The 15,967-nt window shown below is 43.3% G+C and overlaps 1 protein-coding gene across 2 annotated transcripts in view; it reads right to left on the reverse strand.

Annotated features, from left to right (window-relative positions):
• Positions 1-15,967, reverse strand: part of RAB11FIP4 (RAB11 family interacting protein 4) — a 211,142-nt gene that overhangs the window by 19,851 nt on the left and 175,324 nt on the right. For both annotated transcript variants that reach the window (XM_054048097.1, XM_054048098.1), the window contains 3 exons: positions 3,596-3,819; positions 1,270-1,461; positions 56-190 (listed from right to left, as the gene is read on the reverse strand). In XM_054048097.1, the coding sequence (XP_053904072.1) occupies positions 56-190; positions 1,270-1,461; positions 3,596-3,819 (551 nt within the window). The remainder of the gene's footprint in view (positions 1-55; positions 191-1,269; positions 1,462-3,595; positions 3,820-15,967) is intronic.

Here is a 15,967-nt window from a genome sequence, read left to right on the forward strand (position 1 = left end):
GCTGGCTAACCCCATTTCAAAAGAGACTGCTGAGAACAGAGTGCTGGCCACTCACCTGTTTGCTTTCAAGTTTTTCAGCCTCGCTTCCAAGTCATTAAGCAGGTTTATTTTTTTGCAGCACTGTGAGCAGTAGACATCCAATAACTCGCTGTTATAAATGTGCCTCATTTTCCTTGGCGTTTGCCCAGCACTGTTGGCGGGAAAGGAGATAGGTTACTGGCTATTGTTACTAATTCAAATTAAATTTCCCTCTTGCTGGTATTTCATAAATAGTCATGTTGCAGTGAGTGGACTTGGGAATGCACTGCCACTCCCATCACAGCTGCTCTGTCAAGGCCAGCTACAGGAGCAAAGATGGGGATCCCAATGGGCTCTGGAACAACTATATGCTATTAATTACCACAATACCAAATCTCACTTGGAGGAGGGATTCTAAAAGAGCAAATGATTTCTGCTTTGTCTACACCAGTGGTTTTCAAATTTTTTAGGCTGCGTACCCCTTTCCAAATAATGCAGTCTGCCGCATACCCCTATCTGAGATAGGGTCACAATATACCCATGATTAGATTGACAAGTCTGACTAAATAAAATGTGTTGTCTGCTATTATAGGGTTTTTCTTGTGTACCCCCAATGAGCTCACATACTCCTACGGGGTTGAAAACCACTGGTCAATGCTATCAGAACCACCGAGAGTCCGATCCTCTGTTATTCTGAGCCCAGAGTAATGGGAAAAGACAGGATCAACTGATTGCAGTTCAGCTTCTCTCTCTCTCCCCAAGTACTAAAGAGTGAGTACTTCCTGAAGAGATTTAAGACATTCAGGTTCAATCTGCTTATTTATTTTTTCCCAAAACAAACTCATCCATCCTTACAAGACATGTCTTTTTGTAAGGTAATATTTACTACACAGTGTTAGAATGCTAAAAAGGAAGGAGACTTTCATACTAGTCATCCCCAAACATTGCAAAAGCACTAACATTGCTCAAGGTCTAATCTGATTTCCAGCTTTAAGTCAGTCAATTTCAAATAGTTGCAAAATCCAAAGTATTGCAATATATAAAGAGAATCAATCTAGGAGCAAAGCTAGAGGGCTTATTGCAGCATGACCTGACATTACAAGCACTGGAAATGTTGCTATGGCTTTTACAAGAAAGACATTTGCCAGTAGTGTTGTGGGCAGAAATTGAAATCCCAAGAAGTTCTGGTATGGCCCCTGTACACGTGCTCAGAAGAAAACACTGTCAAAATAAATAAGAACAAGTAGCAACCTGGAAGACACAGATGAGCCAAGGTCAGAGTAGGCGTTGGTTCTGGTCTCATCATCAGGGCATGGACTACTGGGAGTATAATCCACGTCGTCTCCTTCCCCATAGTCTTCAAATTGTTCCTCATTACTGATCAGAGAGGCGGTGGAATAGGTGGAGAGGTCAGAGGCTGCAGAGGGGTTGTGAGGACTTGACCTGAAACAAGACATCAGAATGGGTAGGCGTCCAACCTGTCTCATAAGACTGCCTTTTGCCCAAGGCAGCGTTTCTCAGCTGGCTTGGGTTGGCAACTCCTTATTCAAAGTCAAAAGCTTTCAGGATCCACTTCCATTTACTAAAAAACTATCCCCAATTACAACAGTGGGTGTCTGTGTTTTGTGAGTTTGACAGGACAACTGAGCTTGAAGGGTAAGGGATGGGGCAATCAGTGAAAAGATTCTTTACTTTAGATTGTAATAACGTTTTCAATGCCTCATGCTCCCTTGCCGTTCACGAGCTTCCTCCTCTGGTGCGGAGGGTGTCCCAACACATAAAGCTGACCTAAGGGCTCAGGAAGCACTTTAAAGAATTGGGGTAGAGAACAGGGTTAAATAAGGCTGACGGTCACATGACAAGTCAGTGGCAGAGCCGGAATGAAATGGGAGCCTGACTCAAATCTCCTAGACAACACGGCTGTTTCTGTATTACTGCTGTTTTTACTAGAAGCTAGACTCCTCTGCGAGAGATTTCACAAGCAGGGCCCGTTAATTTGTAGCTGGTCTCTTCTGGAATCTAAAGTTTAAACAAAGCAACATTTTAAAGTGAATGGTGGCTGGATGGCCACATCCTGCCCCCTGCCAGTATTTCAGATGCAGGCTCTTGTTTTTCCCTCCGTTGCGGAGATGCACTTGTAATTCATATTTCTATGGTCAGTAATTTACAATGCAAGAATTTAGGGCAACTCAAGTCTTGCATGGGACAAGAGGACATTTGGGACCATGCACATAGGCAGGCTTATATTCTGCTAGAGGAGATCTATCAGATTATTACTCCCTGAAGAGGGGCAGATAAAATACTTTGCTGACTAGTTACTAAACACCTTCTGTTCTTAAAGGTTGCAGTAAGGATTGTGCATGGAAGGGTTCTGGGGACCAAAATTCGTATAGACACAACAGCTGCAGTTACTGTCTTAGATGCTCATCTGGTCCCCCATTACCATAGCTTCTGAGCACCTCAGTCTTTACCCTCAGATCCCCACTTCAAGGTAGGGGAGGGCGATTATCCCCATTTTACAGAGGGGGAATGGAGGCACAAGGAGACTAAGTGACTTGCCAAAGGTCACTCAGGAAGTCTGTGGTGGATCAGGGATTTGAACCCAGGTGCTCCAAGCTAGCACCCTAACCACGGGATCATCCTTCTCCAGGCCTACTGCTTCCCATAACCAGAATTTACTGGAGGCCTAGACCTTGATCCTCTTCTGTTATCTAGACCTACAACTCCTGAAATACTTCAGTGGTTGGGACCTTAACCCCATCCCTCCCATAGTCTATGATTGGCAGATGTGCAGTGAATGAGGCATGGGAAGAGAAAGGAGGGTCATGATTAAGGCAGTTGAATACTGCCCTGGAGAGTTGGATTCTATCCCTGCCTCTGAGGTTCTACACGATGCTGGGCAAGTCACTTACCCCAAACTTTTCAATGTGGTCACTGATTGCCTGATCCTCCTTTTCTGGGTGCCTGACATGACTTTTTAACATCGCAGGCCTGGGCCAACAAACTGAACGGCGCCTCCTGACATGTCAGGGGGAATCCACCGCACAGAATGGCAACGCAACGCTCCTCACCTACACCTGCAAAGCCTGTTCAGCCCAGCCCTCACATCCTTTGAGCGTGATGGAAGAGTAACTAAGGCTGAAGAAGGACCTGCACGCTCCGCTGCTTTGTGGTGGAGTCACACTGGAGCCCTCAGGCAAATGGGCTCCAGGAGGTAGGAAGGTGAACAAGAAAAATCCACCCGCTTTTGGCAATTAGCACAATGATCAAACTCCATCAGAACTCAGCCAGAACTATCACTATAAAACGTGACTCTATCCCAGCCGAGGTGCCGTGGACATGCGTTAACCCTACTGGAGCAGGCGAACAAGTCAGAAGACACACGAGCTGAGATTTCCACGGCTACGAGGGAAGATGGATGACCAAATCCATTCATTTTAAATAGAGGGATCTGGACACCTAATTCCAGGTGTCCAAGAACCTCAGCCCAGACAGGCCTCAAACAAGAGCGATCAGCTGGTTTAACCTCCCCTCCCCTGCAAAAGACTCATGTCTTGACAGGCACCTCACCACTCACTTGTCTACAGGCAGAAAGAGTCCACTGAGCACGCTGTCCTTCTCTTCACTGCCACACACGTCGGATGCTTCAGAGCTCTGCGCGCTCTCAATGGCACTGTCCATGTCGGACTCATGGTGGACCTCTTGCTGGGCCAGGGTCATCGTGTCTTCATCAGGAAACAGCTCTGACTCACTGTACGCGCTTTCACCGTCCAAATAGGCACCGTCCTGGATTTCGCGACCCTGTCCATGGAAGGGAAAGACCAGTCAGGAGACATACAAGTTTGCGGCAAGATTTTGCCAAGTAAATGGAAGCAGCAGCCATATCCCTCTCCTGGAAACACCATCGGCATGCTGGTATTTGCATCAGAGTTGCATTTAAAGGGTTACTTTTGTAAGGTCTGATCCTGCAAACACTCAATGCACAGAGCTTCTCCTAAAGCATAAAATATTGCACACCTCTAACCAGCGTTACATAGTGTTACAGAGAGCCAGCTGCAGGAACACTTGTCTGGAACCACAACCTGCCTTCGACAGCAAGTGTCAACTAGGGCAGAACTGACTCCTGTTCACAACTGGGCGTGTATGTCCCAGTCTTGCGCAACTGGAAATCTCTGGTCTCCAATATTCATCTATATGCAATGTCCTTTTCCCATAGTGTCCTTTACCAAGAAAGGTAGGTAGGGAACAGATTTTCACTGGTCAGATAATAATATAACCTCTCAGTAGAAATGCAGGACCTAGTAGTAGCTATTTGCTTATTTGTTGAAAGGAAGAAGAATTTTGGGCCCAAATCTCCCCTCCACCGTACAACAATTACTACAAGTCATTAGCCAGATACATTTTTGTATGCTTTCCAGTTTTGTTGTTATCCAGACATCTCTTCCAGCACACAGCAGTGCTGGTATACGCGTTTGCATATACCGGGAGCTGTGGTCTATCCTTGTGGGTGCTCAGTTATTTTCTCTATGCTTTGAAAACACAAGAACCAGTCAAACGCCGAAGATTAATCTTCGCTTGTAAAATTAAAGAAGCCCCTTACTAAGAGGACATTATATAGGAGAAGCAACGTCCGACATGAGATGAGTGTGGTTTGACTAACAGCTTTGTCACCCAGCTGAAGCAACAAGGAACTACTCTTGACCAGAAGAAAACTTCAGCGTCTTAAAACCAGCCATTGGTAACAATCGTTACTAGAAATTCAGGTCTTATCTACCCCGGAAGGCTGACGTCGGAGGCACTAGCAGGATTATAATGTTACAGAGACCAAGTTTGGGAGCCCTGATTATATGAAAGCAAAACGGATTTTTTAGTCAGACTTTCAAACTTAGTGTTTTAAATAACTATTTCATGCCAATAACTTAAAAAAAGTTGGGTGGAAAGCTCAGTAAACTAACGCTTCAAACCCCCCCTCCCCCACTAATTCACTTAAGGGCACCCACTCCAATTCCCTGGGTCCTCCAAAAGTTAGTCCAGCAAAAATAGGGGTGTGGGTGGGGGAAACCAGATTATTTTGCATTCCATCTATTTTTAAAGCACTAGTAGGCTGGGATTTTAAAAAGGAGCCTACAGGAATTAGGTGCTTGTATCCCATGGGACTTGGGCACCTAGCACCCTTTGGCCAGCTGTAGTCTGGGACTACACATGTTCAGAGTTATGCACATGTGCAAGTCTTTGCAGGGTGGAGGGGCCTAAGTTTGACTTTGAGACCGAACCAAGATGCCAGTTACTTGTATTCATGGAATGCCACCGCTGACAGCCAGTGAAGAAATAAATAAATTATATATAAAATGAAGAACTGCTCCCTCTTATACGTCACTGTTAGGTATGCCGTCACCGACCTTCATATCTCTAGACTGAGACAAGTTGTTTCCACAAGCAGTTAACTCTCTGCTGGTTCCTGCCACAGCTCTAAATCAGATATACCTTGCAAAGGAACATCCCTTATGCAAATTACTGTAGAGCCCTACTGATATTGCAGGACTTTGGACTCATTTGTTTCTAGGAAGTGGATTTCCTCCTCAACATATACTCTGAATGCTCACTGATGTTAAATAGGAATTATATACCCAGGTTAAGGGCCAGTGTATTTAAAGAGCACTTTAATACAGATCTTTTCCATGTTAATCATATTAAACAGTGACTTTGGTCTAGAGGTAACATTTTCAAAAGTGCCTAAGTGACTTTTGAAAATGGGACTTAGCCACTTTTGAAAATATTACCTGAGATCTACACATCACTACATTAGTCATAGGGTAGGTAGTGTTGCCTCGTGGCTAGATCATTGCACTGGAATCCAGAGACTTGGGTTCTATTCCTGGTTCTTCTGCTGGGTGACCTGGGGCACTTTCCCTGCCTCAGTTTCTTCATCTGAGAAACAAGGATAACCATTCTTCCCTCCTTTATAAAATGTGAATATATATTTATATACAAAAATTGTGCTGCTTATTTTTTAACTTGGACATCCACAGGCCCAGAATGGGCATGAATCACCCCGGATGTTTGTTGCAGCTTGGTAACCCACATGGCCTCAGAGTTGCCACATTTCTTAAGGGTTTAATGCAATTAATCACTAGCTGCTGTTACAGAAACATCCAGCTCTGTTAAAAATTCTGTGACCCAAGAGAAGGTGGCACTCTGGAAGTCTTACTGAAAAATGTATTGCTTAAGTAAATCTTTACACAGCAGGTAAATCTCACTAATATTAAAACAAATTAGTGTGAGAAATTGAAGGTCAACAGCAGCATGACAGACTCATTCCAAATCCTGTAGGTAATCGCTTACATTTCATTTTCTAATAATAGGAGCCCCGACTCTAAAAAGGTCCATTAGCAATTAAATATACAGTCACTCTCTCCAGAGTGCTAGGTGCTCATTTGCCTCCTCCCTACCAATTTGCGACAGGCTAATAAGCCACATTTATATTACAATGTATATTTATAATAAGTCACAGCCCACACTGTACCTAGCTCTTGTGTCAGCATCACATTGTTTCTAATGATAATTATTCCTCTACTCTTTAAGATCTCCACTTCTAACCCCTTCTAGGTTACAGGCGTTGGGAAACCATCACCTTCAGTCAGAGCTTAAATTCTCAGTATTTTCCAGAGCCCTGGGGCTTTAGCCCTGTGGACATGACAGGGCTTGGGGCTTCACAGCCCTGCGGGTTTGAAAATATTTACTGGAACTCTGCTCCGGGCAGCTCCGGCTGAATTTAAGCCCTGCCCCTGGTAGCCAGTTTACTGCAGAAGTGTGCACAACTCCTCAGAAACTTGCTTTATACCCAGAGGAAGCTAATCATTATAAAGCCAGACATAACAGCCACTTCAAGAAAAGGAGTCCATTGGCTCACCTGACAAGAGTTGCTGCCCATGAACTACGAGGAACTCCCCCGTTAGCACAGTACAGGCCATGCATGCAGCCAGCCTATCAAGTGGATAGGGCAAACTGATGGCTTGTTGCGCTCTAGAGCTTTGCCACCAGATGGAAGACAGTCTTGCCTTTGTATTAGACAATTTCTCCCCCTCCATGGAACGCTATAAAAGTTCTCAGCACGAGCTGAATAACATGCCTGTTGATGGTATAATAGAAGCACTACCTTCTTAAACAATACAGGGGGTTGACGGCAGCTGTATGAAACTGCTTGGGGTTTTGGAAATGTCAGGAATGCCAGAGGGCAGTCAAAGGCGCATGGTAAAATGAGTTAATCACATCTACATATATGGGATGCATGAATGTATAGAGTCACGGAATTATATAACTTAAGGCCAATCTTCTTTACAAATACAACCCTATCAGGAGACTTGATTCTACCACATTTAGTCTTGCTTTGTTGATGGGATTTTGGTGTTTTAACCACAGCTCCAAACTGCGGGAAGGCAAGCACACCACTTGTGGGAGTCAAGGTTCAAAAATATTAAAGCCATCTGTATTACTGAAGGCCATACAAGTTCTGTTAGTTAATGGCAAACACGTGAAACAACGCTTCCTAGTGCTTTGAAACAAAACCGTGCAGATGCTCCAAGCTCAGCTTGGCTTTTTATGATCTTTCAGCGGTCAGGCTCTGAGATCTGTTAGCTGAAGAGTCATTGCTAGAGAACACACACTTTTAGCTCTGGACCTATCACAAACTTATACTCTTGCCACTTATAAAGATATCTAAATGATGCTTAAGGCACATGAGGTTATAAACTTCCAGGGACTATGCACAGAATTCAATTTTAATATTTTTTTTTGTAATTGACAGAGAATATCAATGTTTATTTTAAGCATTTTTCTAATTTTTATCTATTTAAATTTTCACAATTGCACAAAATTATGGGGACGGGGTCAACGTTACATGTGAAAATATACAAAGTAAATATCCTTAAATCAAACTCTAGTAAATGCTCAAGCAGCATTTTTCTTACTTTGCCTATCTGTAAGTGTCAATCATTGATGGAAATATTTTTTCATCAGTTTGTGTGAACAGACAGTGAAATTGAGGTTTACAGAGAAACATAGAATCCTTCCAAGCCTAAATATTCACAAATGGAGCTGCAATAGGTCACAGGAAATGACAAAGAAAATAACCCATGACCTGTACAGGGGAAAAAAAAAAAAAAACAAACAGCCACAAAACCCACCACTAGAGAGATTAAAGCTGGAGTTAGTGAATACCATTACTAAGCAACATGCTTTGCGAGTGTACATTACTAGCTAAAGCTATCAAAATATTTCAATCTTTAAGCATTAATATCAGTAATCTCAGCTTCATACAATACGGTCAGTGCTGAAAGTACATTTAGCACAAGAAGCTTATATACCCCCGTCTACAAGATGACACTTGTGCTCATTTTTAAAAAAAAGTTTCTGTTCGAAGTTAAATCTCTCTCATTTTTTTCCTACATTGCCTAGAAATAAAGCATTCCTGTACAAAATAAGAGATTGATTGGAACACATGCTATTCAGCTTTTCTTTAAAAAAAACAAAAAACAAAAAACAAACAACCACCATGATATTTAGGTAGGGTTTAAGAGGCATAGAACATTGCAACCCCAAGTTATTCATTGTTTAAAAAAAATCCACACATAAGCTTACAGAGGAAATAGAAAGGCAATGATACAATTGGAAAATGAATTATACACCTGGATTCTTACTATAGTCTGCTCCCTATTTTTCTTGGTATAGTCGAGACAATAAAATTGTGACTAATGGTTTTGGAAGGTTCCTGTAAAGCAGACAGTACCGCATGTCAAACAATACTAAACAGCTTGGGATTAAGTGAAGCAACGCTCGTATTAGTATCTAATCAAGTACTCAAGGTATTCCAAAGTGCTTTACAAGCCAGTGAGACAGATAATTCTGCAGCAAGTGCTTAATTTTCAGCAATATTTTGTTCTGCAGGAACACCTGCTGTCTGTGGATTCCAGAACACTTAGCAAAAATTAATGAATTCCCTTCCTCGAGGGGCAATGGTGAGGCTTAAGTCTTATCCACATTCAACACAGATGAATAAACTGGGGCGGAGTGGTTAGTGACTTTTAGACGGTCACAGCAAGTTCGAAGGACAGCCAAGAACAGAACCCAGATTTCTGTGCTCTATTAGAACTGACTGTCTTCCTTTGAGCCCCATGTAGGCAATCACAGCAGCCATTTTGAAGCTCAATGACTAGATGGTTCGAGGGAACACAACTTGGGGGGGTCTGACCCTGAAGGTTAATAGGCTGAACTGTCGCCAGGTTGGAAGTGACAGAGATCGTTATCACTAAAATGCTTCAATACTTTAACTTAGCTAGACACTAAAAAAATAATAATAATCATGGACTGAATAGAAACATTGGATTTATGGCTTATTACAACAATCTATAACCTACTAACAACTCTCACAGCAGCTTCCCCCACCTTCCCTGGTGTTAATGCGCCACTTCACCTTGAATGGTCCCATGAAATATGCATTAACTGCTAATGTGAAACAATCTGCCCTATCTTGTATTTAGCTGTGACACTCTGACTAAGACTATGTCTACAATAGCACTTCTGTTTATGTCACTCAGGGGTGTGGGAAAAAAAAACAAACCTTACCCATCTGAGCCACATAAGTTACACGGATAGAAGCGCCGGTGTGGACAACACTATCCGCGGGAAAGCATCTCCGCTCGTTGAGGGGTGGTTTAATTACGTCGATGGGGAGAGCTCTCACCCGTCAGCATAGAGCGGCTACATGCGTGATCTTACTGTAGCACAGCTGCATCGGTTCAGCTGTAAGCTGGCTAATGTAGACATGGCCTAAGTTTCCCAGACCTGAAGAAGAGCTCCGTGTAAGCTCGTCTCTTTCACCAGCAGAAGTTGGTCCAATAGAAGATATTACCTCATCCACCTTGTGTCTCTAATATCCTGGGACCGACATGGCTGCAACAACACTGCGTACATTCAAATACTGACCGTTATCATTTGAAAATTGGCATCTCTCTGCCAACGAGCAGTCTGGACATGCCCACGTGAATCCTTTCAGATCTAAGGGCTTTTCTACACTGGCAATTAACAGCGCTGCAACTTTCTCACTCAGGTGTGTGAAAAAACACCCCCCTGAGCGCAGCTAAGCGCCAGTGTAAACTGTGCCAGCGCTGGGAGCTACGCCCCTCGCTGAGGTGGTTTTTTTAGAGCACTGTGAGAGCTCTCCCCCAGCGCTATGCCACGACCACACAAGGCATGTTAAAGCGCTGCCCGCGTAGACTACCCTAAAAGGAGGTACATACAGTTGCTTGCAAGTACTATCCAGCTATCTGGCCTCTAAAACCATAGCATAAGATTACCTCACAAGTATTGAAGTTTATCCTCCCGACATCCTCTAGGGCAGTGGTCCCCAACCTTTTTCGTCTGGCGGGTGCCAGACGAGCCACGGAGGACAGTGGCGGCGGACAAGCATCCGCCGATGTCAATAGTTGTCGCCACTTGTCGGCGGCATTTCGGCGGCTACTCCTATTGACGTCGCCGCTTATCGGCAGCATTTCGGTGGATACTTGTCCACCGGCCAGTATGCGGGCGCACTCAGATACCCTGGCGGGTGCCATGGCACCTGCGGGCACCGCATCGGGGACCCCTGCTCTAGGGTGTTGAAGTACAAAAATCAGAAGCAGATTTCACCCCAAATTACAACAGTTTAACTGTCTAGTTAGTTAAGACTGGGATTTCCAAGCATATAATTGACAATAGTCTTGATCACGTGACCCCAGCCAGGACGCCTGCACACAATTTCAACCACTTCCCTCAGAGTGGTCTTCCTGCTTTCATATTGATTCTGCCAGTTTGATCCTAATTAGTAACAGTATGTCAGAGTTGTCCTTCCATCCCAGACTAAACACCAGAAAAAAGTCACCTCAGCACAATGGGAGGGGAACAGGTGCCATGGAGAGATACGCAAGGCTTGGCAGCCTCCCATCTAAATACTATTTAGCATCACAAACCTACTAGAAAAATAGGCTCTTGTCCCCATTGCAAAAAGCCTATTGAATTTGAAGGCCAACATCTCACACTATTTAGTATGGGGGAAGGTTCTGCTAGAAAACTTCCAGCTACCCTGTGCTTTCTGCACATTAAGTGTATTTAAACCAACAGTTACATCCACATTTTAAAGAGATATGTAATTTCTCCTTCAGTTCTCAGAAGGATGTAAAAAGCAGGTGATTTACTCACCAGTTGTTTGAATGAAAGTGGCAGAAGTCCTGCGTCTGGCGAGACAAGTGCAGAATGAAGCACTCAGATGAGCAGTTAATAAATCGTGTTTCTACATTTCAGTTCACTGGGAAGTTTTAGAACTTCCTATCAGCAGGCAAGTCTCACCCACCCAGCTGTGGCCGGTGGGCAACCATATGAACGAATGCCTTCAATTAAGCCTTCAGAAACAGGTAGAGGGGAACAGTAGCCTTGCCTAGCCCTCTGGTCTAGCAAGAAGGGACGACGGCAGGAATTCCAAAGCAGCTGGTGTTTAGAATAAATCTTTGAAAGAATCAGAGATCAGTATGTGGAGAATTACTATTCTATTGAGCTATTCAAAGTGAGAAGCTATTTTAAGGCTACAAATTACAGTTTGTTCATTGCAGTTGCTCTGTGTGACTGTTTAGTTACTTGGGTCTAACATTTAAAGTTCAATTTTAGAGTTAACCTGACACAAAGCTGGAGTGTGCTGAGAAGGGGTTTCTAGGAGAGGATAGGCTGATTCTAAAGAATACCATTAAATGCTGGACAGCATCCCATAAAGCTGGTAAGAATCGAGGTACAGTGCAAGAGCCTGACTATAGTCTAGCGTGCTGTCAGTCATCTGCATGTAGAAGATAACATTACTGGCTCACACAGTGGTGCAATTCAGGACCAGTGTGTTGACTGAAAAACAAAACTTCTACTTCTGTGCCCTTCACTATGTGAGCACAAGACAAAGCCAGGGCTTTTCAACAGTTGCTTTGTGCTCTTTTTTAAGAAAGTGTAAGTTGACCCTCAGTTTCCAGTGCTAATGAAAATAATTAAGCAATCAATTTGCAAACATCTAGAAGATAATAAGGTAATAAGTAACAGTCAGCATGGATTTGTCAAAAATAAATCGTGTTAAACCAACCTGAGAGCTTTCTTTGACAGGGTAACAAGCCTTGTGGATGGGAGGGAAGCGGTAGACGTGGTATATTTTGACTTTAGTAAAGCTCTTGAGACGGTCTCGCATGACCTTCTCATAAATAAACTAGGGAAATACAATCTAGATGGAGCTACTATAAGGTGGTGCAAAACTGGTTGGAAAACCGTTTCCAGAGAGTAGTTATCAGTAGTTCACAGTCATGCTGGAAGAGCATAATGAGTGGGGTCCCGCAGGGATTGGTCCCGGGTCTGTTCAATATCTTCATCAATGATTTAGATAATGGCAGAGAGAGTACACATATAGTTTACGGATGATACCAAGCTGGAAGAGGTTGCAAGTGCTTTGGAGGATAGGGTTAAAATTAAAAATGATCTGGTCAAACGGTCTGAAGTAAATAGGAAGAAATTCAATAAGGACAAATGCAAAGTACTCCATTTAGGAAGGAACTATCAGCTGCACATATACAAAATAGGAAATGACTGCCTAGGAAGGAGTACCGCGGAAAGGAATCTGGGGGTCATAGTGGACCATAAGCTAAATATGAGTCAATAGTGTAACATTGTTGCAAAAAAAGTGAACATCATTCTGGGATGTATTAGCAGCAGTGTTGTAAGCAAGACGCAGAAGTAATTCTTCCACTCTGATTAGGCTTCAACTGGAGTATTGTGTCCAGTTCTGGGTGCCACATTTCAGGAAGGATATGAACAAATTGGAGAGAGTCCAGAGAAGAGCAACAAAAATGATTAGAGGTCTAGAAAACATGACCTATGAGGGAAGATTAAACAAACCCAGTTTTTTCAGTCTGGAGAAAAGACGACTGAGAGGGGACATGATAACAGTTTTCAAGTATGTAAAAGGTTGTTACAAGGAGGAGGGAGAAAAATTGTTGTTCTGAACCTCTGAGGATAGGACAAGAAGCAATGGGCTTAAATTGCAGCAAGGGAGGTTTAGGTTGGACATTAGGAAAAACTTCCTAACTGTCAGGGTGCTTAAGTACTGGAATAAATTGCCTAGGGAGGTGGTGGAATCTCCATCACTGGAGCTTTTTAAGAGCAGGTTAGACAGACACCTGTCAGGGATGATCTAGATAATTAGCCCTGCCACGAGTGCAGGGGACTGGACTAGATGACCTCTTGAGGTCCCTTCCAGTTCTATGATTCTGATGCCTGAAAATGGTTTGTAGACTGGAGCTAGCCCAGGAACTGCAGGAGTCAGAAGTGTTTGCACTACACCACCTGTCACTGTAATTGGTGGTAATAGAAGTGCCAGACCGTTTAATATCAGGGTCCAATTTGAAGCACTCCTTTTCAACGTACATGGTTTTTCTGGGAAGTTCTGGACATGAGCAGGTACTGACATTAGTGATTTTAGCAGAGAACTAATTGAAGCAGCTAAGAAAGTTGCCTTCCCTGTCGAGATTAAAAGATAGCATTGATTGCCACGCTCACTTAGCTGCTGCTATCAGTTGAATGCAACACGAGCATTAATGCTCTAAGCTGTAGATAGGGTGTGTCTCTGGGGAGGGCGAACAGGCTGGGTTTGTGAAGGTCAGCACCCCGGCATTAGCAACCGTGGAATATTTCCCCCCAGTTTCCACAGTGCAGATAGGTTTTCTGCCACTGGTTCAAAGTGTCTGACTCAATCTCTTTCCAGCACAGCACATCTTTTCTTCTGAAATGCAAGACATTTTCCATTCTGACTTATATAGAATATTTAAAAAACAAAAAAACAAAAAACAAAAAAACAAAAAACAAACCTACCTATACTGTGTTTGTTACAAATGTCACTTTAAAACCAAGGTGACCACTGCTAGCAGGAGATGGAGGAGCCCAATTAATATTGACATTTTAGATAACAGTTCACGGTGTTTACACAATGTGAAACTCTTCTCATCACCAAGCTTCTAGATTGCTGACCTGAGCAAACCGGAGTCACAGTCCTCTTTCAGCATTATAAGTTTATGGCCGATAAGCCAACAAAGAGGGTTATCTTGGAGTCAGGAGGGGGAGGGTGCTCCAACCTGACTCCACAGTCATCTGCAGAGGGAACAGCAATCCAGATGCCTCTTTCCTGAAGGTCTCGCCCTCAAGATAGAATTGTTAAGCACATGCTGAAAAGCAAGTTAGGGTGAGCTGTGTCCCAGCTGCAGGGTACATGCTAAGAGAGCATCTCTGTTTTATAAAGCCTGGGTAACACTTAAATATATTCAGTGTACCATGGCGCTTGCCAAAAATAAGTTCTTACCACCACAGGGTAAACTTGGCATAATTAACACTCATGAGAAATCTTTGCTTTAAGTCACAGCAATCTCTTTCCTTTTTACAGCCCAAGAGCAGCTTGAGGGTGGGGTGTAGGACAGAGGCATGGCTGTCAAACTCTCATTGGGGATCACTTCCTCAGACTCTTCTTCTCTCTCAGAGCCTTGTCTAAATAAACATTTGTACCCTTTCCTTGCAGTGGTGCACGAGCATTTACCACCATTGTACCATAAGCAATTTCACCACGGTGTCATCTTGGTGAGGGGATTGCAAACACCGCTGTGCCCCGGTGCTCCAGCTGGCTAACCCCAGCCAGCTGTCATATTAGCCACGACAATCCTGACACACATCAAAGCTAAGTCATGATTCATTTAGCGCTAGTTAACACGTGGTCGTTCCACAATGTAGACAAGCCCTAAGATACCATTCAGCTAAAAATCAAAGCTGCTCTGAAATGATACTACTGCTTCCTGAGTGCAATGTTACACCATGCAATGAAGCAGACAGGTGTGCTGGAGAGAAGCACTTACGGTATTTTCTCTCTCTTCACATGTGGCTCAAGCTTCTGAAGAAATGGCTTCTCAGTCCAATTCTGCAACTAACTCTAGTGTGTAAAGTACAAGATGTTCATTCTAACTAGCATTTTCTGCTCAGAAGATCGATCGCTGAGCTCAGGCACACAAGAACTGTAGCATTTCTTTTCCTTGAGAAGCATCAAGGGCAAAGAATTGGATACACAGTAATTTAGAGAGAAGTCTTGCTGGGGGTGCACTAGGCATATGGATAAAAAGCTCCTCTAGCAGACTTATTGCAGATCTGGGTGGCTGTGGGAGGAAAAATCTGGGTGCAAGAAGCAGCCAAACATTCCCTAGAATGAAGGAAAGCAGTTTGATTGCATCAGGGATGTGCTTTTTCTGGCAGGAGGGAAAGATGTTCATTGGTATAGTGTTGGAAAAGGGGATGGATGGACATGGAATACAGAAATCAAAAGCCGTGTATTGTGAAATAAGGGATTGCACAAGAATTATGGGGAAATCATATTTAAGTAGGAAGTAACTTGTTCCTTGCCTTTGAAAGTGAATTCAGAAGGAAAGGGTACTGTTGGAGCTGAACAAGAGCAAAAGGTATTTTAAAAAAAATATCCTATCACTATCCAGTGCCTAGGCAACAGAGAATGAGAAGTTCTTCCAACCCCTCCTACCACAAAGGGCAGGGTCATTTTTGTTAGGTTCTGCAAAATTCTTCACAGCTGGCCAGGTCAAGGAGTGATTTTTCCATTTATTGTACCCAAAAAGTTTTTTTTTTTTTTAATTTTTTTGACCTGGAAGATAAACAACAACAACAACAAAAACCCCTTTCCTCTCTCTGGTAAATCCAGAGCAGATTAAGTCAAATTTCCTGAAAACTGCAAAATAAAATAAACCTCTGGGCTAAGCCCAAGGCTGGGAAGTTCCAGCACTGATTAGAAATCTCTCATTCTAATACTCATTTATAGCTCTTCTCATCAAGAAGTCTCAATACGCTTTAG

The sequence above is a fragment of the Malaclemys terrapin genome, chromosome 13, assembly GCF_027887155.1.
Source record: "Malaclemys terrapin pileata isolate rMalTer1 chromosome 13, rMalTer1.hap1, whole genome shotgun sequence".
In the NCBI taxonomy this organism is placed as follows: domain Eukaryota; kingdom Metazoa; phylum Chordata; order Testudines; family Emydidae; genus Malaclemys; species Malaclemys terrapin.